The sequence below is a fragment of the Aquarana catesbeiana genome, linkage group LG11 (genome assembly GCF_042186555.1).
Source record: "Aquarana catesbeiana isolate 2022-GZ linkage group LG11, ASM4218655v1, whole genome shotgun sequence".
Classification (NCBI taxonomy): domain Eukaryota; kingdom Metazoa; phylum Chordata; class Amphibia; order Anura; family Ranidae; genus Aquarana; species Aquarana catesbeiana.
Genome location: NC_133334.1, coordinates 270608603 through 270630527, shown reverse-complemented (window position 1 = coordinate 270630527; position 21925 = coordinate 270608603). Strand labels below are relative to the sequence as shown.

Below are 21925 nucleotides of genomic sequence, written 5' to 3'. Positions count from 1 at the left end.
GAAGAGAGAGAGAGAGAGGGAGAGAGAGGAGAGAGAGGAGGCAATGAGAGAGGGAGGCAAAAAAAAAAAGGTTAGACTGCAAAAAAAACCCTGATTCTTAGAAAATCAGCTAATCTGACAAGCACAGTGGACCAGGGTGCACCATCTCCTGTGCACATCACCCAGCTTGTACCCACTTCTCACCCCCTGGCATCCAGCACCAAGCAGACAAGAAGGCTCTTACCATCATCTCACCATCCTCTTGCAATTGCAGACTGTTTTTTTTTCTGCTTTTAAATCCCCCATTTCCTCAGCCTCTGAACTATTGTTTTTGGCAGCAGATAAGAAGATTCAAGCAGCAGCTCACAAAAGCAAATATCTTTTTTTTTTTTTTTTTTTTTTGCAACTTCAAAGTCTTGACAGCAGAAGCAAAAAAAAAAAAAGTCTCCTGGTTGCAAGTTGCTTTGGACAAAGCTATCATCTTGTGATATATATTTTTTTTTCCTCCAGGGTTCAGGATGTGGAGAGACCATGTGCAGATTGCTGAAGATTTCTGGAAATATCCCAGGTCCTGAAGAATGGGGGTGGTAGGAGGATTTTTGATCTAGTAAGAGAGATCTTTCTTTTGTTTTGTTTTTTTGTTTTTTTTTGCTTTTTGTTTTTTTTTTTTTTCTTCCTTTCCTTGGCTATTCTCTTTTGCCTGCAAACTGAAAGTAAATGCAGCCCTCAGCTCCACAGATCTTGAAAGTACTGCAAGCACATTGGGATTTGCAAGAGACACTCTGATTTGCTGTAGCTGTCATGCAATATGTGTTAGCCACACAAAAGGAAGGGGGAGAGAGAGAGAGAGAGAGGAAGGAAAAAAAAAAAGTGCATTTGGCAGACAAGTAGGTGTTTGGCAATAGCAAAGGGATCCAGGCTCAGAAAAAAAAAAAAGCATTGAGACACTGTATTTTTTAGGAGGGACTGCTCCATCCTTTAAGTCAGGAATACAGCCAGGAATGCCTAATCGAGCTCCAAACGTATCGATTGGCAGTTGTGGCTTCTGCTTGGGGTTCCCTTGTGCTGAGCATGGACTTTAAAGTCATCCAGATATTGAGTTAAAAGGTAGCATCTGGGAGTCATCTGATCTTGGACATCAAAGAGAAAAAAAAAAAACTGGGACTTTGTCAGGTCTGGTGCAACCAAGTAACCTTTTCTGGTCCAGATGCTGGAGGGTCTGATTGGACAGGATCACCAGAACCAAATGTAAAGATCTTTTTTTTTTTTTTGGTTTTGAGACCCATTCGACGACCAACAAGGAGCCAACTGGCAATGGCGCTCGCCCATTGAGCTCTTTGAGACTGGAAGCAAGGTGTGCGTTGTCTGTCAATCATGTGTTGATTTTGGAGATTCTACCCCCCACCTTACAAAGAACAGGAGCACAATTTATTTTTTGTAAGTACATCTCTGAACCTTCCCCCCCCCCCCTTTTCCCTCCCACCACCTTTCCCTTTAACCTTAACCCTTTTCATGCCGCCAGTAAAAAAAAAATAGATGGGGTCACCATTCTGTGTTTGTTAGTTAGAGTTTGCCTTGTTGAATTTTAGATGTGATTTGGGGTGTTGGAGGGGTTTGGGGGTAGTGAGGGGGGTCATATGGAGTGCAGTAGGGGGCAGGCTGGGTAAAGTGTCTGTGTGTGGTAGGTCTTCTAGCTACAAGCTGTGCAGTGCAAGTGGCCTGAACTTCACTCCTTAAAAAAAAAAAAAGGCAAGGCGTGACTATGCTGGGAAGTTGTTGCAGAGGCTGCTTTGACCCACTGCAAGAGTTCAAGCAGAGGACAGGGGTTAAAGGAGCCAGGCTAGAGCAGGCTGTTGTAGGTCTGTAGCTACTGTGGAACTCCATGTCCGAGGACTGTGCTTGAAGGTTGCAACTAAAAAAAAGTTCAGCATTTACTGGAATTAAGTTGTGAGCTGAAGAACTGCAAATCCCAGGCGTACCTTTGGGAGTAAGCAAGCCACCAAAGTCGTAGAGTTATGCCATAGAAAGCTGTGGAATGCCAAGTCCACCATCTGTTGTGGAACTATGCGCCCCACCATGCACTGCAATTAGACGAAATAAGAGTTGTCACAGGCAAAGTTGGGTCTTGTGTGTCTTCAAACCCTTCACCCTGGTTTATGTTCTCAATGGAGAATGAATTTTAGGATTGATACATGCCTTAAAATGCCTTTCAGTTGGAACCATGGTTTAAAATATTTTTAAAGATCCATAGTTTGTTTAGGCATAATCTAGGGAAAGTAAATTTGTGCCGATAATTTGCCATTCTTAGCGGTCTGTACTGACCCCACTGGCTCCCATAACTAGTAGACTGTCATCCCTTAGCACAAGCCCATCCCTTGGCCTTTACATAGGTCAAATGCCAAATTATGGGGCATCTAGCAGCAACATGATGGGGAACACAGCACTGCTTGGTAATGTGTATTTTGCTGTTGCTGCTGTTGTAAATGGCAGATGTGCAATAATTACTTGCTTGTACATGGTTGGCCTGTTCCCCCGAAAATGCCTATAAACACAAACATCTGCATTTCGCACCATGCAATCTTGGCCGCCCAATCTTGAAAGCAGAATGAATGATCCGGCTTGTGTTTTTCTAGATGATTGCTATTGTTTCCTTTAAGATTGCCCCTGGGGGTTGTCTGCTCAGTGCATAAACATGTGTGCTTGACCGACATGGGAGTGCATGTTTATGCACCCACCATCCTACAGAACAATGGTTCTGATTCACAATTCCATGTCTACGGGGCCCCTTTTCATTGATGCCAAGTGTAAACAAGCTGCATGGTTTGCTTTCTGTATCCTCTGTTGCAAATGTGTGATCTGTCTTATATAAAGTTAATGAGCCATTGTGTTTTGCTAGACATGGGACAGATAACAGTTAAAGCCTGGGGAACCATGAGCCTCTGGTTATCTGTGGGAACCACAAGTCCCAGCCAGTCTTCGTGGTTCCTCGGTTGGTGGTTGTTTCCTAATTGGATACTTAAAATTGTGAAAATTTGGCAAAATTTGGGGAAAAATTACCACCGACTAGGGGAACCAGGAGGGCTTGCTAGGACTTGTGGTTCCCACAGATAGCCAGAGGCTTTTGTCTGTTGCAGCTCTGGTTAAAGTGACTGGCACCCTCACATGCCTATCACGGTGACCTAACGAGGCTGTACAAAGACAATGATGACGCAACATGCAAAAAAAACCCTAGCTACATATCCTATTTCATCAGAGTAGCAAAAGGTAATTGTTGATTGGTTACTACAGGTTACCACTCAGGGTACATTGCACTTGACCTTATTTAATGAGCCTCCATGTGTGCAATACCTATTTCCAGGCATTTTGCAGGCAGCGAGGTTGTAGTGTCTCTGTAGTGTTTTTATTGACACACTACTGTCCTATCCCAGATCCTGGAAAGCGTTGGGCTGTGTCATCTTGGGTCTGTGGCTCTCACATTTTCTACAGCTTGCTCCAATCACTGCTACAGCGTCCGCCCTTGTAGTATTCTGGAGAGTTCCTACACAGGCCAGTGAGAGCAAAATGTTGCCAAATTTTGCCAGCGTGAGCCAAATTTTGCCAAATTTTCACAATTTTAAAGAATCTAATTGAGAAAAAAACCACCGACCGCAATAGGAAACAACAGTCAAAATGATTTTCCAACCATTTGGGAATTTCTTTCCCTTGCCGGCAGTTGTTTTCAATCACTTTTATCCATGCTAATAGCGATTTTACAGTGCCTTCGTCACCAAGGACTTCGCAAAATGCAATAAATGTTTAAAAAAAAAAAAAATTGTACTGGGAAAATATAAACGTAGACAATCATTTATCGCTTGAGGCTGCGATAAATGATTCTACCCCCGTAGGTGTCTACGGGGGTAGAACTTAACGATGGGAAACCGGCGACGGTTGAAGACCAAAAATGATCGCGAAATGGGTAGTGCTAGTGGAAGAACATTTTGATGTTGCCAAGATATTGAGGAATATTAATGGCGATCAGATTCAACGTCGAGGTTGCCACATCACGGAACGAAAATAGGTGCACTTTGCGCTTTTGTCGAATGAACCTGTCGGTGGCGGTGGGGCATTGTCCCGGTGGGGCAGGCGGGTTCCCTTGTGATGTGACAGACCCAATGTTAAAGTGACAGTCCTTTGCTCTGCGTGATGCTACAAAAAGCAGACAGGTTGAGTGACAGTCCCCTGCATCAGTATGGGCTTAGTACGTGAAAGCTGGCTTAGAAATGCGAGTGACAGCCCTGCTGTTGGAAGCACAAACAGTTAAAGTGACAGTCCTCGTCGCTGCATGCTCTTAGTGACAGCCTGTGTCTGCAAGCCCAGGAATGCAAGTGACAGTCCCTGCTGTTAGGAACAGGAGCATTTAAAGTGACAGCTCCTATGTCTGCCTCCTCACTAAGAGACAGTGGCATTGCACTTAGGGCAGGCATATGTGGCCTGACAGTTGGCAGCGATGCGACAGATTTAGGCATCGCATGTGACGATCAGGGGACGATCAGGCCTTGTAGGAGTTAACTGGAGGGGGATTAGGGATGCTACATCGGAACTGCTCCATATTTCTTGCAGAGAATTTGCAACACACACTGTATAATCTCTGCAAGATCAGGTTCACGTTGTCACCTTTTTTATGGTTTACAGGGAACAAACCTTCACCCCAACCAATAGCACAGTCTCTATACTCATGATCCATGATTTGATACCTTTATGGTATTGAAACAATTGCAAGAAAAAGTCAGTAATACCATACATGTTGCATTTTTTTTTTTTTTTTGCTACATTTTTCTCTGATCTCTGCTAAAAATGATAATGATTTTTGGATCATCTCTATACCAGTCATTAACAACTAGAGTTCCTCCAGAGCTTGCTAAGGGCTCCTTGAGCTCTGGCTGATTGACCTCCCCAAAAAATTGTTCTAGGACCAAGGCCACTTGGCAAAGCCAGGAGCATGACACCAATTATCTTTTTTTATCTGTCTCCGGATGGTAATCTTCCTACTGACTCCTTATGAGTTCCAGGGGTTCCCCAAGACCTGAAATTAATTTCAAGGATTCATTTTTAGTAAAAAAAAGGAACAATCTTTTTACTGACACCTTGTGTATTCCAGGGGTTCCCTAAGGTCTAAAGTAAATTTCAAGGGTTCCTTGTTGGTAAAGAAAGGAACAATCTTCCTACTGATCTGAAATGAATGTCAAGGGTTCCTTTTAAATAAAAAAGGGAACAATGTTCCTACCTATCTTTATGAATACCAAGGATTCCCCAAGACGTAAAATGTATTTCAAGGGTCCCTTATTGGTAAAAAGGAACAATCATCTTACTGACTCCTTATGATTTTCAGCGGTTCCCTAAGACCTAAAATCAATTTCAAGGGTTCCCTTTTGGTTAAAAAAGGAACATTCTTCCTACTGTCTACTTATGAATTCCAGGGGTTCCCCAAGACCTGAAATTAATTTCAAGGGTTCCTTTTTGGTAAAAAAAAGGAACAATCTTCCTACTGACTTCTTATAAACTCCTACGGTTCCCCAAGACCTGAAATTCATTTTAAGGGTTCCCTTTGGGTAAAAAAAAGGAACAATCTTCCTACTGACTCCTTATGAATTCCAGGGGTACCCCAAGACCTGAAATTAATTTCAAGGGTTCCTTTTTGGTAAAACAAAAAGGAACAATCTTCTTACTGATTTCTTATAAACTCCAGCAGTTCCCCAAGACCTGAAATTAATTTCAAGGGTTCTTTTTTGGTAAAACAAAAAGGAACAATCTTCTTACTGACTTCTTATAAACTCCAGCAGTTCCCCAAGACCTGAAATTAATTTCAAGGGTTCTTTTTGGGTAAAAAAAAAAAAAGTTTAGAAAGGCTGATCTACATTTTACCGCAACTAATAAAAAATCAATACAAATGTTAGAAAAAATGACAAATAATTGCCAGAGTCTTGGAAAATCATTTTTGACAATTTTTTTTTTTTGTGGCCTTTGGTGGGTTTCTTGAAAAGACATATTTGCTTGGTGTTTTGTCTTTGATTAGGCTTAATTCACCCTAGAATAGGGATCCCTAGTTTCAAAAAGTGACAGTCATTTTAAATGAAAATTAAAAAAATGACAGTCACATGGCTGAAAAAAAAAATAAAAAAAAAGATTTTTATCCTTTCGTTAAAGCATTGTGAATTGATCGCATTGATAACATAGCTAAAAAAATGTGCACGGCGTGGACTTATTGCAGACAGTAACACTGGCTGTAGATAATTAAGGGCGGTCTTTCTTCAGGAAAGACTTATATATGCAGATATTTGAGTAAACATGCACGCTCGGAATGTTTGAACGTGCATGCGTTTTAACTATGGTGTGACCGAACACCTGCCAAAACACTGAACATGACTGCTGTTTCGCCAAAACTGGTCGACCAGAGGTGTTTGGTGCCATCTGCTGGTGCCCACCCAAAGGATTGTCACCCAAGCTCACTAGCTTTTGGGTAACAATTATTTCATTTCTATTAATACCTGTATTTTCATGCTGCTAGATCTACATAATGCACACAGATCTAAAAAAAAAATTTTTTTTTTTTTTTTTGCACTGAGCAGACCCCCCCACCCCCGGCCACAACCTTATTATGGAGCTTAATCGCAATGATTACCTTGGAAATTCATTTATGATAATGAGTTTTTCTTTTGGGATTGGTTGGCCAGGTGTTGCCTGCAGTGGACACATGCCGCCTTAGGTATTCTGTTTCTTGAAGTGGCCATATGATCGTCAAATTTCTAGAACTTAGACAGCTACAGATGGTCCATGTACTTGTGTTGGTCCCTGTGTTTGCGGATTGTCCCTGCATGTGCATGCATCCGATAGCACTACAGTCCCTGAAGTAGCATGCCACAGGACACAGTTCTAGGGCCTGTAGACATATAGGTGTTGATTTACTAAAGGCAAATAGACTGTGCACTTTGCAAAGTGCAGTTGCCCTCTGCAGGAGCAGATGCTCCCTTAGTAAATGAGCAGATGCTCTGCTGACTTCCATCATCCAATCATGTGCAAGCAAAAATGCTATTTTTTTTTTATTTTCCTTGCACGTGATTCTTTGCAAAGTGAAGCTTTTCTTTTATTTACTAAGCTCTAGGGCAACTGCCCTTGCAGCGTGCAACTGCACTGTGCAAAGTACACAGTCTATTTGCCTTTAGTAAATCAACCCCCTATTCTTGTTCCTGATTTTAGTCTAGGCTAGCAGGCTCTAGTACAATGACACCCCCTATAGACAGTCTTCTCTCTATTGCTTGCAGGTACAAAAACAGTTCCTGGGACTTAGGGCTTCAGATTTTTGTCCCTGGAGCAGAATGCAAGTCCCTGCCCATATATTTAGAACCTCCCCTGCAAATGTTAGGAGGAGGTAAAAAAGTGACATCTTACTTATATACAGGCCAAGGCTTTATTTTTAGATAGCAATCATGTATATCCAATTCTAGTCTCAGCAGGGCAGAAGCTCTATCGGGCATCCAGCTGTAGTACCTGGAAGGAGTTAACACTGGCAGCTTTCTGTCTGCATGTTCATGTATTTCCTGTGCAAGCTCCATATTCCCACCACCAGTCCTTTATTGGCAGTACCAGCCCATCCAACTGAATTTCCAGTCAATGTATTCCCACTATTAGTCCTGTTTTTGTTTTTTCTTCAGTTCCTGTGTATATGAAGTAGCAGGGTCCCTATTTGCAGTGGCAGTTGCAATACTTTCAATGCCAGTCTTGGATTTCCTGTGCCAGTCCAATGTGCCTTTGTGTTGACAGAGTCAGTTCTGCATTTGCAGTTCCAATGGCTTTATTTGAAGAGTCAGTGCTGTACTGGTATAGTGAAAGTCATTGGCATTGGCATTAAAGGTTCCTGTATTTGAAGTCCCAGCCCCTGTATCATCAAAGCTAGTTGTTCTGTGGCAATGCCAGTCTGCAATTTTAGTGCCAGTCCAGAATTAGCAGTGTCAATCCTTCTATTGGCAGCTTATACTTGCAGTGTATTTTTCGGTATGCACAGTGCCAGTCCTGTATTTGCAATGCCTGTTCCTGCATTGTCAGTACTAGTTGTTATACTTGTAGTGATAGTCCCTGTATTGTAGTGCCAACCTGGAAGTTGAATTTTAATTTCTACTGTATGTAGAGACAGTGCTGGTTCTTGAATTAACAGTGGCTGTATTATCAGAGTGAGTCAGAGTTAACGCCTATGTTGGCAGTGCCAGTTTGGTATTTCCAGTGCCACTTTTCATAGTTTCAGTACCAGTAGCTGAACTTTCAGTGTCAATGGCTGTGTTGGCAGTGCCAGTCTTATATTTGTAGTACCAATTATTACAATTGCTGAATTGGCAATGTTTGCGGCTTTATTTTCAGTAGCAGTGACTTTTTGCAGTGCCAGCTGTTATACTTGCAGTGTCCTTCCTGCATTTGCAGTACTAGTTCTAGTTGCCATGCCAACAGCTGTATTCTCAGTGCCAGTTATTATAGTTGCAGTGCCAGTCCAACAGTTGCAGTGCCAGTTTTCTAGATGCAGTGGAAGGGGCTGTATTGCCAGTGCCTGTTCTGTGTCTGCAGCTCCAGATATTAAAGTTGCAGTGCCAGGTTTTATACTTGCAGTGCTAATGGCTGTATCATCAGTGCCAGTCCTGTATTTGGAGTTCCAGTTGTTTTAATTGCAGTGCCAGTGGCTGCATTGCCAGTTCCAGATCTGTATGCGTAGTGCCAGTTGATCTAGTTGCAGCTCCAGTGGATGTATAATGTCAGTCCTCCATTTGCAGTGTCAGTTATTTGAGTTGCAGTGTCAGTCCTGTAATTGCAGTGCCAGTTGTTCTTATCGCAGTGCCAGTGGCTGTATTGCCAGTGCCAGCCCTATATTTGTAGTGCCAGTTGTTCTAGTTGTGGTGCCAGTGGCGGTATGCCCAGCACCACCCCTGTATTTGCTGTGCCATTCGTTCGAGTTGCAGTGCCAGTGACTGTATTGTTAATGCCAGTCCTGTATTTGCTGTGCCATTTGTGCCATTTGTTCGAGTTGCAGTGCCAGTCCTGTATTTGCAGCACCAGTTATTACAGTCGCAGGGCCAGTAGTTTTAGTTGAAGTGCTGCTGGCTGTATTGTCAAATTAAATCCTGTATTTGCAGTGCCAGTTGTTCTAGATGCAGTGCTAATGGTTGTATTGTCAGTGCCAGTTATTACAGTTGCAGTGCCAGTTCTTTATTTGCAGTGCCAGTTATTATAGTTGCAGTGTCAGTCCTGTATTTGTAATGCCAATTGTTCTAGTTGCAGGTCCATTGACAGTGGTAATTATTGGCTGTACTTCCACTGCTAGTCCTATATTTGCAGTGCTGTTTGCTGTATAGTCAGTGCCAGTTGCTCTAGTTGCAGTGCCAGTTCTGCATAGTCAATGCCAGTCCTCTATTTGCAGTGCCAGTTTTGTATAACCAGTGTCATACCTGTATGGTCAGTGCCAGTCTCTTTCCTGTATCCAGTGCCAGCCCTCTATTGTCAGTGTCAGTCCTTTATTGTCAATGCCAGTCCTCTATAGTCTGTGTCAGTCCTGTATAAGCAGTGCCAGTCCTGCATTGTCAGTGCCAGTTCTGTATTTGCAGTGCCAGCCTTGTATAGTCAGTGTCAGTCCTGTATTGTCAGTGCCAGCCCTGTATAGCCCTGTTTACTCAGTGTCAGTCCTGTACTGTCAATGCCAGTCCTGTATTTGCAGTGCCAGTCTTGCATAATCAGTGTCAGTCCTATATAATCATTGGCAGTCTTTTACTGGCAGTGCTAGTCCTGTATAGTCAGTGTCAGTTCTGCATAGTCATTAGCAGGTGTATATTGTCAGTGCCAGTCCTGTATAGTCACTGTCAGTCATGTTTCTGCGTTTCTGTGTCGGTTTTGTATTGTCAGTCCTGTATAGTCAGTGCCAGTTCTGTATTGTCAGTGTCAGTCCAGTATAGTCAGTGCCAGTCCAGTATGGGCAGTGTCTGTCCTGTATGTGCAGTGCCAGTTCTGTATAGTCATTGGCAGCCCTATATTGTCAGTGTCAGTTTTGTATAGTCAGTGTCAGTTTTGTATTGTCAGTCCTGTATGGTCAGTGTCAGTCCAGTATATTCAGTGTTAGTCCAGTATTGTCAGTGTCATTCCAGTGTAGTCAGTGCCAGTCCTGTATGTGCATTGCCAGTCCAGTAAAGCCAGTGCCAGTCCTGCGTGTGCAGTGCCAGATTTGTATAGTCAATGTCAGTTCATTATAGTCAGTGTCAGCCCAGTATAGTCAGTGCCAGTCCTGTATGTGCATTGCCAGTCCAATATAGCCAGTGCCAGTCCTGCGTGTGCAGTGCCAGATTTGTATAGTCAATGTCAGTCCAGCATAGTCAATGGCAGTCCTGTATAGTCAGTGTCAGTCCTGCTTGTGCAGTGTCAGTCCAGTATAGCCAGTGTCAGTTCAGTATATTTAGTGTCAGTCCAGCATAGTCAATGCCAGTCCTGTATGTGCAGTGCCAGTCCAGTATAGTCAGTGCCAGTCCAGTATGGTCAGTATCAGCCCAGTATAGTCAGTGCCAGTTTTGTATTGTCAGTGTCACTCCTGTATGTACAGTGTCAGTCCAGTATATTCAGTGCCAGTTTATTATAGTCAGTGCCAGTCCAGTATGGTCAGTGTCAGTCCAGCATATTCAGTGCCACAACAGTATAGTCAATGCCAATCATATATAGTGTCAGCCCTGTATAGTCAGTGCCAGTCCAGTATATTCAGTTTTAGTCCAGTATAGTCGGTGCAAATCCTATATAGTGTCAGCCATGTATAGTTGTGTATTGCCAGGCCAGTATAGTCAGTGCCAGTCCAGTATAGTCAGTGCCAGTCCAGTATAGTCAGTGTCAGCCCTGTATGGTCAGTGTCAGCCCTGTATAGTCAGTGCCAGTTGTGTATTTTCAGTCTAGTATAGTCAGTGTCAGTCCAGTATAGTCAGTGCCAGTCCAGTATAGTCAGTGCCAGTCCAGTATAGTCAGTGTCAGTCCAGTATAGTCAGTGCCAGTCCAGTAGAGTCAGTGCCAGTCCAGTATAGTCAGTGTCAGTCCAGTATGGTCAGTGTCAGCCCTGTATAGTCAGTGTCAGTTCTGTATTGTCAGGCCAGTATAGTCAGTGTCAGTCCAGTATAGTCAGTGTCAGTCCAGTATAGTCAGTGTCAGTCCAGTATAGTCAGTGCCAGTCCAGTATAGTCAGTGTCAGTCCAGTATAGTCAGTGCCAGTCCAGTAGAGTCAGTGCCAGTCCAGTATAGTCAGTGCCAGTCCAGTAGAGTCAGTGCCAGTCCAGTATAGTCAGTGCCAGTCCAGTATGGTCAGTGTCAGCCCTGTATAGTCAGTGTCAGTTCTGTATTGTCAGGCCAGTATAGTCAGTGTCAGTCTTGTATAGTCAGTGTCAGTCTTGTATAGTCAGTGTCAGTCTTGTATAGTCAGTGTCAGTCCTGTGCAGTGTCAGTCGTCGGTGCTCGCAGGCGTCAGTCATCCAGGAAGGAGTTAAGCGGCAGTCAGTGAGGCAGGCGGTGCGGTTCAGGCGGACGGTGTGTGCGGTGCAGGCGGGCGGTGTGTGCGGTGCGGGTGTGCGGGCGGGCGGGCTTATGGTGTGTGCGGTGCGGGCGGGCGGTGTGTGCGGTGCAGGCGGGCGGGCGGTGTGTGCGGTGCAGGCGGTGTGTGCGGTGCAGGCGGGCGGGCGGTGTGTGCGGTGCAGGCGGTGCAGGCGGGCGGTTGGTGTGTGTGCGGTGCAGGCGGGCGGTGTGTGCGGTGCAGGCGGGCGGTTGGTGTGTGCGGTGCAGGCGGGCGGTGTGTGCGGTGCAGGCGGGCGGTGTGTCTCTCCGGCTCTCAGACTAGTTGGAGTGACGCGATCATCTCTCCGCTCTGCCTGTTGCAGCTCGGGCTGTGAGCGGATCGGCGGGGATCTCCGTCGGGCAGGCAGCGATCGTTTGGGCTCCCCCTCCCCCCCATTCCCGGTGCTCCCCCCCCCTCCATGCCCCCCCTCACCCCTCTCCCCCCCACACCGGCTATTTTTACACCTATTCTCTCTCTTCTCTCCCCCTGCAAACTTGCCGTGCCAAGCAGAAGGCGTCGGTTGTCGGTGCCGGGGGGGAGCCGCTCCTGCTGTCGGTGCATGAAAGTGGATGAACCCGGAGGATCCGCGGGGGCCCCAGAAAGTCTCCGAGCCCCCCTGCCAGGAAGAAGAGAGGCGCACAGACCGGCAGCATGCCGAGGAGGAAGCAGCAAGCACCGAGGAGAGCCTCAGGTACTCATCAGATATTGAACACCCCCCCCTCTCCCTTTCCCCATGCCAGATTACCGATAATTGTGCCCCCCCCCCCCCCAACATTACCCACCTTCCCTCCCCAGCACTGGGGGGCTCAGATGTCTGCCCTGGATGGCAGAATGAAGGGCACACAGGGCTGGGGAGATCTCATGGATTGGCAATGCTGGGAAAACATTGATTGCTTGTTGTGTATGGGGGTATGGGGGGGCTAAGGTGGGGGTAAGGGGGTGGAGGGGGGGGATGCTATCTGCTAAAAAAAAAGTTGGGTTCCAAATCATCCCATACTAAAAACTTTTTAAGGGAGTCCTTTATTTAAAGCTTACATTGCTTCTATTGTAGAGGTTTTGTTTTTTGTTTGTTTTTGTTTTTTTTTTTTAAAGGGGGTTCCCCTCAAAAAATCGAAATACATTTTTAATTAAACACCCAGGAAATGTATGTTTATTAAGACAGCCACCCACAGCATAGGTCCTCGAATACCACCTATAGTTTTCTGATTCTTTTATTCTTAAGAACAGGTAGGGTGATGGTTGCCTGCCGGCGTTGGGGCCACAGCATCTACTACTCTTTCAGTAACGTAGTGTAAAAACATAAAAGGGCCCATAAGGTTGAGGACAAGGTTGCTTTTATTTATTTTTTTTTGTCGTACAATACCGCCAGCAGATCCAGTTTATAGTTTTCTTGCTTATTCTTTTATTTTTTTAAGAATAGGTAGGCTGCTGATTGTCTGCCAGTGTTGGGGGCCACAGCATCTACTAGGTTGTGGACCTAGGTTGTGGCCCACATGTTGGGGGGTCACAGCATCTATTAGGTTGTGGACCACAGCATAGGTTGTAGAATACAACCATAGATTGTTATAGTTTTCTTATTCTTTTTTTCTTAAGAGCAGGTAGGGTGTTGGTTGTTTGCCGGGGTTGGGGGTCATACCATTCACTTCATTACTGTAGCGTTGGGCCCATAAGGTGGCGGATAAGGCTGATTTTATTTTTTGTCCTGGAATGTCACCAGCAGATCCAGTTTATAGTTTTCTTGCTTGTTCTTTTTTTGTTCTTTTAAGAACAGGTAGGGCGCTGATTGTCCACTGGTGTTGTGGGGCCATGGTATCTACTACTCTTCCAGTATAGCATAAAAACAAACAAAGGGGCCCATAAGGTGGTGGACAAGGCTGCTTTTATTTTTGTGATAGCAGGCCACCAGCAGATCTAGTTTGTAGTTATTGCTTGTTTCTTTTTTTTTAAGAATAGGTAGGGTGCCGGTGGACCACCGGCGTTGGGGCCATAGCATCTACTACTCTTCCAGTATAGCATAAAAAAACCAAAGGGCCATAAGGTGGTGGACAAGACTTGTTTTATTTTTGTGATAGAATACCTAATGCAGATCTATTTTATAGTTTTCTTGCTTATTCTTTTTTTTTTTAATAACAGGTAGGGTGTTGGCTGTCCTCGGGCGTTGGGGCCATGGCATCTATTACGCTTTCATTACTGTAGTGTGAAAAACAAAAATGGCCCATGAGGTTGAGGACAAGGCTGCTTTTATTTTTGTCGTAGAGCACCAACAGAAGATCTACTTTATAGCTTTCTTCTTCTTTTTTTTTAAGAACGGGTAGGGTATTGGTTTTCCTCCGACGTTGGGGGCCATGGTATCTACTACTCTTCGCTGGGGCCATGGTATCTACTACTCTTCCAGTATAGTGTTTAAAAAACAAAAAGGGCCCATGAGGTGGTGGACAAGGCTGCTTTTATCTTTGTTGTAGAATGCCAACAGCAGATCTAGTTTATACTTTTCTTCTTCTTTTTTTTTTTTAAGAACAGGTAGGGTGTTGGTTGTCTGCTAGCATTGGGGCCATGGCATCTACTACTCTTTAACAAAAAGGGTCAGTGTAAGGTGGTGGACAAGGCTGCTATTATTTATGTCATAGAATGCCAACAGAAGATATAGTCTATACTTTTCCTGCTTATATATGTATTTCTTTTTTAAGAACAGTTTAAGAACAGGTAGGGTGTTGGTTGTCCATCGATGTTGGGGCCATAGCATCTTCTACTCCCTCAGTACTATAAAAAAAAAGGGTCAATGTAAGGTGGTGGACAAGGCTGATTTTTATTTATGTCATAGAACGCCAACAGAAGATATAGTCTATACTTTTCCTGCTAATATATGTATTTACTTTTTAAGAACAGTTTAAGAACAGGTAGGGTGTTGGTTGTCCATCGATGTTGGGGCCATAGCATCTTCTACTCCTTCAGTACTATAAAAAAAAAAAAAAAAAAAAAAAAAGGGCCAATGTAAGGTGGCAGACCAGGCTACTTTTATTTTTGTACCCGGTAAATAAAAGAGGGAATCTGCCTTTTATGTTTGGGGGTCCCCCCCACCTTCTCTCTTGACCTCTTGGGTCCTACTGCAATGGCATCCTCTGTAACCCTGAATAGGTCCCCCTTGCTTCCTCCCAATGCATGGGTTGTGCTTCTTTCACTTTTTATTGGTGTGTTTGATTCATTTCGGTGAAGCAGTCTATGAGACGGAAGCAGGGGTCAGGTTATGTTTGTACAGAGAAGGGGGGGGTTAGAGTTAAGGTTAGAAAAGGAGCAAAAGAGATCCGCAGCCAAAGTTCAACCAAGGATTCTTGGTCAGGGATGGGATTATTGATCAACTGACCACATGCCTGTGCCTATGTGCTGTATAAACCAATATACATCTGTGTATATCTGTATCTATCTATATATATATGTATATGTCTGTGTGTGTTTTCTTGTGCCTTTGAAACTGAGCTAGAGGAAAAATGAGGAACATAAAAGGTCTGTTTCTTGTCAGAAGCTCTGACCCAGTCGGCTAAACATCCCCCCTCCTTTTCCTCTCTCCATATTTGGCACTCTATATATTTAATTCCCAGGGTTGTCTGTTATAAGCGTCGAGCCCTTGTTGCAAATGTCAACTCTTATTAGGATTTAGCAATCTCTCTCTCTCTCTTTTTTTTTTTTCTGAAGCTATAGGGGACGAGGAAAAAAAAAAAAAATAGGAGGGGTGGAGGATCAAGGTAGGAGGGGAGAAAAGGGGAAGGGAGCCAAAAAAAAAAAAAAAAGAAAGATCATTTTGCAATAATGTTCAGTTAGGACATGTGTTGTGGGAAGGGATTGCAGTTGATGGAGCTTTGCCATCCTTCATTGGATGAGTGATTGATGGCCTGTCAGCTGGCTGTCTTTGATCTATTCATTCCCAATAAACATCAATAAATCACAGGCTGTGCTGGCGCTGGGGTCAGGTGACGTCAGACCGTGCCCTGTAAACTTCCTGCCCTTGCAAGTCACTGTGCCCATGTGGTGGAAAGAGAGAGAGACCTGCCTGCCTTCTCAGTTGGCTTTGCAACACAGAGGGCCAAAAAAAAAAAAAAAAATACATTGTTACTTTATCTTCCATGAAAATATTATTGTGATCAGGCAGATTGTTTATTTTATTTTAATTTTTGCTACTTTTGTGTTTTGCAGTGTTTATTAAATATGATTTCTATGCTTATTGATGAAATGTTAGAGCTGGTTGCCAGACCACGATTGCTTTCGATGGCACTTTTTCTACTTTTTACGTAAATCGGGGACCACACTTTTTTTTTTTTTTTTTTACTGTATCATTTACTCTACAGGATGTACAGGCGATTGCTTAAAATCCATAGGCCTGAAAAGATTGTGCTTACAGAAAGTTTCTTGTTGAGGCTCAAGTTTTAGGGGATTTTTTTTTTAATATCTGCAAAAGAATGCTTTTGTTCTTGTGATTCCCGAACGCGTACACTTTAATTCAGCGTACTGCGATGCCTACAGTTTGTCTTTTGTTTACTCATATATTTATATAGGTGAGTGGGTGGTCATCTACCCATGCTTTTCTGCTTTTCTGTTTTCAGTATTTAATGCAGGAAGCTGCTACTTGGTGTATTATATATTAATATGATTACTATTATTATTATTATTATTATTACTATTATTATTATTATTCAGGATTTCTTGGCGCCAACAATTTGCGCCGTGTATTACAACATGAGGACAGACAGTACAGTTACAATACAATTCAATACAGGATGTATTTTTGGGGTGATTTAGGAGACAGCTCATGTTTGGTGGTCCGATGTAACCGTTCACCCTATCACATTTTCTATATATATAATATATATATATATATATATATCTCCCTCTCTCTCACATTCTCTCTCTCTCTCTCTCACTCTCTCTCTCTCTCTCTCTCTCTCTCTCTCTCTCTCTCTCTCTCTCTATATATATATATATATATATATATATATATATATATATATATATATATATATATATATATATATATATATATATATATATATATATATAGAGAGAGAGAGAGAGAGAGAGAGAGAGAGAGAGAGAGAGAGAGAGAGAGAGAGATCTATATCTATATATAGATATCTATCTATATATATATATATATATATATATATATATATATAGATATCTATCTATCTATCTATCTATCTATCTATCTATCTATATATATATATAGCGCCAACAGTTTACGCAGAACTTTACAATTACAATACTATTTAATAAAGTAGGAATCAGAGGTCCCTGCTCATTATCTGGGAATTAAATATATAGAGTGCCAGTATTTAGTGTAGGATGCTGCTGCTGCTTCAAGTATATAGTTTTTGGGTGATTTAGGAGGCGGGGCATGTGCGATGGTCCAGTGCAATCATTCACCCAAACATATGCCGGGGGGGGGGGGTTCCAATAAACAAGTTAAGGTTTGCTGGGCATAAAAATAACTCATATGTGCTATATGCTAACTGATATCCTATTATTAATATTTAATATATAGGATTTATATAGATAGCGCCAACAGTTTGCGCGGCGCTTTCCAACATGAGGGCAGACAATACAATTACAATCCAGTTTAATACAGTAGGAATCAGAGGGCCCTATAATTAAATATATAGAGTGCCAGTATTTCAGAATGCTGCTACACGGAACATTTTTACAACCTCTCCAGAACGATTTAACTTGACAGATAGTAACCCACGTTTAAAACGTCAGTTTTTCCGTGTTTACATGAAGTGTTTAGCGTCGTTTTGCCGCATTTGCGTTTAGAAGCGTTTGAAAAAATATATATATATATATATATATATTTTTTTTTTTCAAAATAGCCAAAAATGAAAAACGCCTACAAAAGGAAACGCGGCTAAACGCGTTTAGTCGCCTTTGGCATCTGAAACGTCGGAATCTTCGGCATCTGAACTAATTTTTTTGCCTTCAAAGAAAAGCCTATAAACGCAACTTCCTAAAAATGACATTAAAAGAACCTGTGTACATGTACACATAAGATAATATTGGATGAGTTCAGGGGCAGCTTGAAAAAAGCATCCAACTGCCTCTGAACGTCCGTTTACCAGCTGCATTGTACATGAGGCCTTAATGTATATATTTTAGGGGTGATTTAGGAGGCGGGGCATGTGCAGTGGTCCGGTGCAACTGTTCACCCAACCACATGCAGGGGGGTTCCAAAAAACAAGTCAAGGTTCGCTGGGCCAGTGTAAAAATAACTCATATGCTATATGCTAATTCACATCTGGAAATTAAATATATAGAGTGGCAGTATTTAGTTCAGGATGGCGCTACTTCATGTATATATTTTGGGGGGCGATTTAAGAGGAGGGGAATGTGCGGTGGCCCAGGGTAACTGTTCACCCAATCACATGCAGGGGGGGGTTTCCGAAAAACAAGTCAAGGTTCGCTGGGCCAGTGTAAAAAAAAATAACTCATATCTGCTATTTACTAACTCACATCTGGGAATTAAATATATAGAGTGCCAGTATTTAGTTCAGGATGGTGCTACTTCATGTATATATTTTTGGGGTGATTTAAGAGGAGGGGCATTTGCGATGGTTCGGTGCAACCGTTCACCCAACCACATGCAAGGGGGTTTCCGAAAAACAAGGCAAGGTTCACTGAGCCAGCATAAAAATAACTCATATCTGCTACATGCTAACTAATTTATCTTCTTCTTCTTCTTCTTCTTAATATTATTATACAGGATGTATATAGTGTCAACAGTTTACGCAGCACTTTACAACATGAGGGCAGACAGTACATTTACTCTACCATTTAATACAGTAGCAATCAGAGGGCCCTGCTTGTTATTTGGTAATTAACTATATATTGTAGCTCTAGATAATATAGATTGTAAGCTCTAACGAGCAGGGCTCTCTGATTCCCACTGTATTAAAGTGTATTTTGGTTGTACTGTCTACCCTCATGTTGTAAAGAGCTGCATAAACTGTCAGTGCTGTATAAAACCGGTATAATAATAATAATAATAATTATATATAGAGTGTCAATATTTACTTCATGTATATATTTTTGGGGTGATTTCGGAGGAGGGCACGTACGATTGGTTCGGTGCAACCATTCACCCAATCACATGCAGGGGGGGTTCCAAAAACAAGTAAAAATTCGCAGGTCCAGTGTAAAAATAACTAATATTTGCTATATGCTAACTCATATCTGGGAAATAATTATACTGTATAGAGTGCCAGTATTTAGTTCAGGATGCTGCTACTTCATGTATCTATTTTTGGGCCGATTTAGGAGGGGCATGTGCGGTGGTTCTGGGTAACTGTTCACCCAATTACACGCAGGGGGTTTCCAAAAACAAGTCAAGGTGCGCTGGGCCAGTGTAAAAATAGCTTGCTTAGTAATATCTGCGAGCATGTGTAATGTTGTGGGATTTTTGAATTATTTGGGGGTTGTAGATGCAGAAAAAGGACACAATGAGAGTACTTAGTGTAGGGGACGTCCTTACGTCCTTGCTGGTTGCAACCAGTTAGCAACCCCAGCTTTGTGGAGACTGGAGAGGATGGGCATTGTTTGGTGGTGGAGAGGATGAGCATCATTTGGTGGTGGAGAGGAAAGCCATCATTTGGTGGTGGAGAGGATAGGCATTGTTTAGTGGTGGAGAGGATGGGCATCATTTGGTGGTGGAGAGGATGGGCATTGTTTGGTGGTGGAGAGGATAGGCATTGTTTGGTGGTGGAGGGGATGGGCATTGTTTGGTGGTGGAGAGAATGGGCATTGGTGGTGGAGAGGATAGGCATTGTTTGGTGGTGGAGAGGATGAGCATTGGTGGTGGAGAGGATAGGCATTGTTTGGTGGTGGAGAGGATGGGCATTGGTGGTGGAGAGGATAGGCATTGTTTGGTGGTGGAGAGGATAGGCATTGTTTGGCAGTGGAGAGGATGGGCATTGTTTGGTGGTGGAGAGAATGGGCATTTTTCGGTGGAGAGGATAGGCATTGTTTGGTGGTGGAGAGGATGGGCATTGTTTGGTGGTGGAGAGGATAGGCGTTGTTTGGTGGTGGAGAGGATTGGCATTTTTTGGTGGAGAGGATAGGCATTGTTTGGTGGTGGAGAGGATAGGCATTGTTTGGTGGTGGAGAGGATAGGCATTGTTTGGTTGTGGAGAGGATGGGCATTGTTTGGTGGTGGAGAGGATGGGCATTGTTTGGTGGTGGAGAGGATGGGCATTGTTTGGTGGTGGAGAGGATAGGCGTTGTTTGGTGGTGGAGAGGATTGGCATTTTTTGGTGGAGAGGATAGGCATTGTTTGGTGGTGGAGAGGATGGGCATTGTTTGGTGGTGGAGAGGATGGACATTGTTTGGTGGTGGAGAGGATAGGCATTGTTTGGTGGTGGAGAGGATTTGCATTGTTTGGTGGTGGAGAGGATGGGCATCATTTAGTCCAACAGGGGCTGGAGAATTACAAGTTTTGCATGCCTTAACAAGCATATATTAGGAACAGATGTCCTCCAGTTTTCACCTGATCTTCACATGCTTTTATTGACATTGCTACATTCTTATAATGACATTGTATTCACTTCCACTAGTGTATCAGGCTTCGTATTCTCTTCCTCTAGTGTATCATGCTAAGTTCTCCTTTTTCTTTATACGTAACACCCAAAATAGTTGGGTGCATTTTTTTTTTTTTTTTTTGCTTTTTACTTACACTCCCAGCTTAGTTAAACGGCTTGAAAAAACACAACAGCTTTGCAGCTAATAAGAAAGGAGAGAATGCTTTTACTCTATCAAAATGACCCGTCAACATGGCTTTGTTTCATATTTGATTTAATTGTCTCCTTCCTGACAGGGACATTTATCAATCGCTTAATGGTCAATCATACGCTGGCAGTGCATGCTGTATTATATAGGATGGAGAGAGCCTGCGTGTAATGGATAATGCTGGGAATAAGCAAATTGTTACTTATTTAGAAGAGGGAGGAGGAGGAGGCCTATGTGTTGATGTTTGGACAGCGATGGAGACACAGCGAACAACATGGTGGTAGTTAGCAATGCAGCAGTGGTGTGCTGGGTTTAGAAAAAGCCAGGGTTTGCTGTTTCTGAGTTCGCATTGGTTTTCTCACAGTACAAAATAAAGCAGACATAGGCTGTAATAATACATATTTACTATAAGGGGAGACAAAAGAGAAAAGATACAAGATCCCTACTGGTTAGTTCTAACAATTTAGTATATAGAAAGAACCTTATGAATTCCGGCTATTTATGCCTTCTGGAGTGTACCACAGTCCTAGTATACAAACCAAGCACCAACCAAGTGGAACTTTTGGGGTACAACAATAATCCAATTTTTTAAATATTGTTAAAAATAATCTTTTTTTTTTTTCATTAAGTGCAAAATAGTTAAAAGAAACTAATAAAAAGCACTATACATACTTGCATACCTGGGCGGACCCTAATCTCCCAGTGTGGTGGAGATCCCCCCCTGTTTAGACCCCTGGTATTTCACCAAAGCCCCCTAAAGGGGGTCCTAAAAAAAAAAATATTAATAATAAAAATAAATAATAATACGAAAAAATATATAGAAAATAATGAAAAAATACTGACACCGTCCACTGCCCCACTGACACCGTCCACTGCTCTACTGACACCATCCACTGCTCTACTGACACCGTCAGTATATATATATATGCACAGACAAGCAGATGTGTTTTAGCTTTGGTGTGCTCACCCTACATTCTTAGTTCTAACAATCTCATACAAACTATTGAGTGCAAATCTATATTTTAATTGGCTTCTGTCCTTAGGTGTCCTTTAAAGTTTAAATGGTGGCAGTAGGGACTGAGGTTTGGGTGGCTCCAGTTTGGACTGTATGTTGTTCCTTTAGAGTAAATGATTATAATTGCTCTAGATATCGACAACATGCTCAGTAGGGCTTTACAGTCTGAGGACATACAGGGGATATAACAATACAAACTTTTATGGAGTCCAGGAGCCAGCAGGATTTTTTTTTGTAGCCAGCACCATTAATAACTAGAGAAAACCTCAAATTTCGGGCACCAGCTGTCATTTTTAAGGAGCATTGATTACACGGCTGCTAGAATTTGTCCGGCTCCAACAGTAACATATAATCATAGCATAAAACAAATATGCTTGAAAGAAAAACCTTGACCAAAAAAGACCTTACTAATTAGGTTAGAAGGGACAGATATGAGGGTTAAGGGAGGTTTGGCAGCGGGAGTTCTGTTGTAGATAACGGTGCAGTGCTGGGAGGGTGCTATGGATATTCTATGCCTCTCTGATATAATTGGGTGTTTGACTAGATAGGTAATATCTGATGACCAGGATAAAGTGGTC

The 21925-nt window shown here is 42.8% G+C and overlaps 1 protein-coding gene across 2 annotated transcripts in view; it reads left to right on the top strand.

Moving 5' to 3' along the window:
- The first annotated feature begins 611 nt into the window (after nt 1-611).
- The window catches only part of TSHZ3 (teashirt zinc finger homeobox 3), a 161226-nt gene continuing 139912 nt past the window's right edge, over nt 612-21925 (top strand). The window contains exons 1-2 of one of the 2 annotated variants that reach the window (XM_073605825.1): nt 612-1416; nt 12080-12260. In XM_073605825.1, coding sequence (XP_073461926.1) covers nt 12221-12260 — 40 coding nt within the window. In that variant the 5' untranslated portion in view covers nt 612-1416; nt 12080-12220. Of the gene's footprint in view, nt 1417-11432; nt 11500-12079; nt 12261-21925 lie in introns of those variants that run through there. The other variant, XM_073605826.1, reaches the window with a different exon arrangement.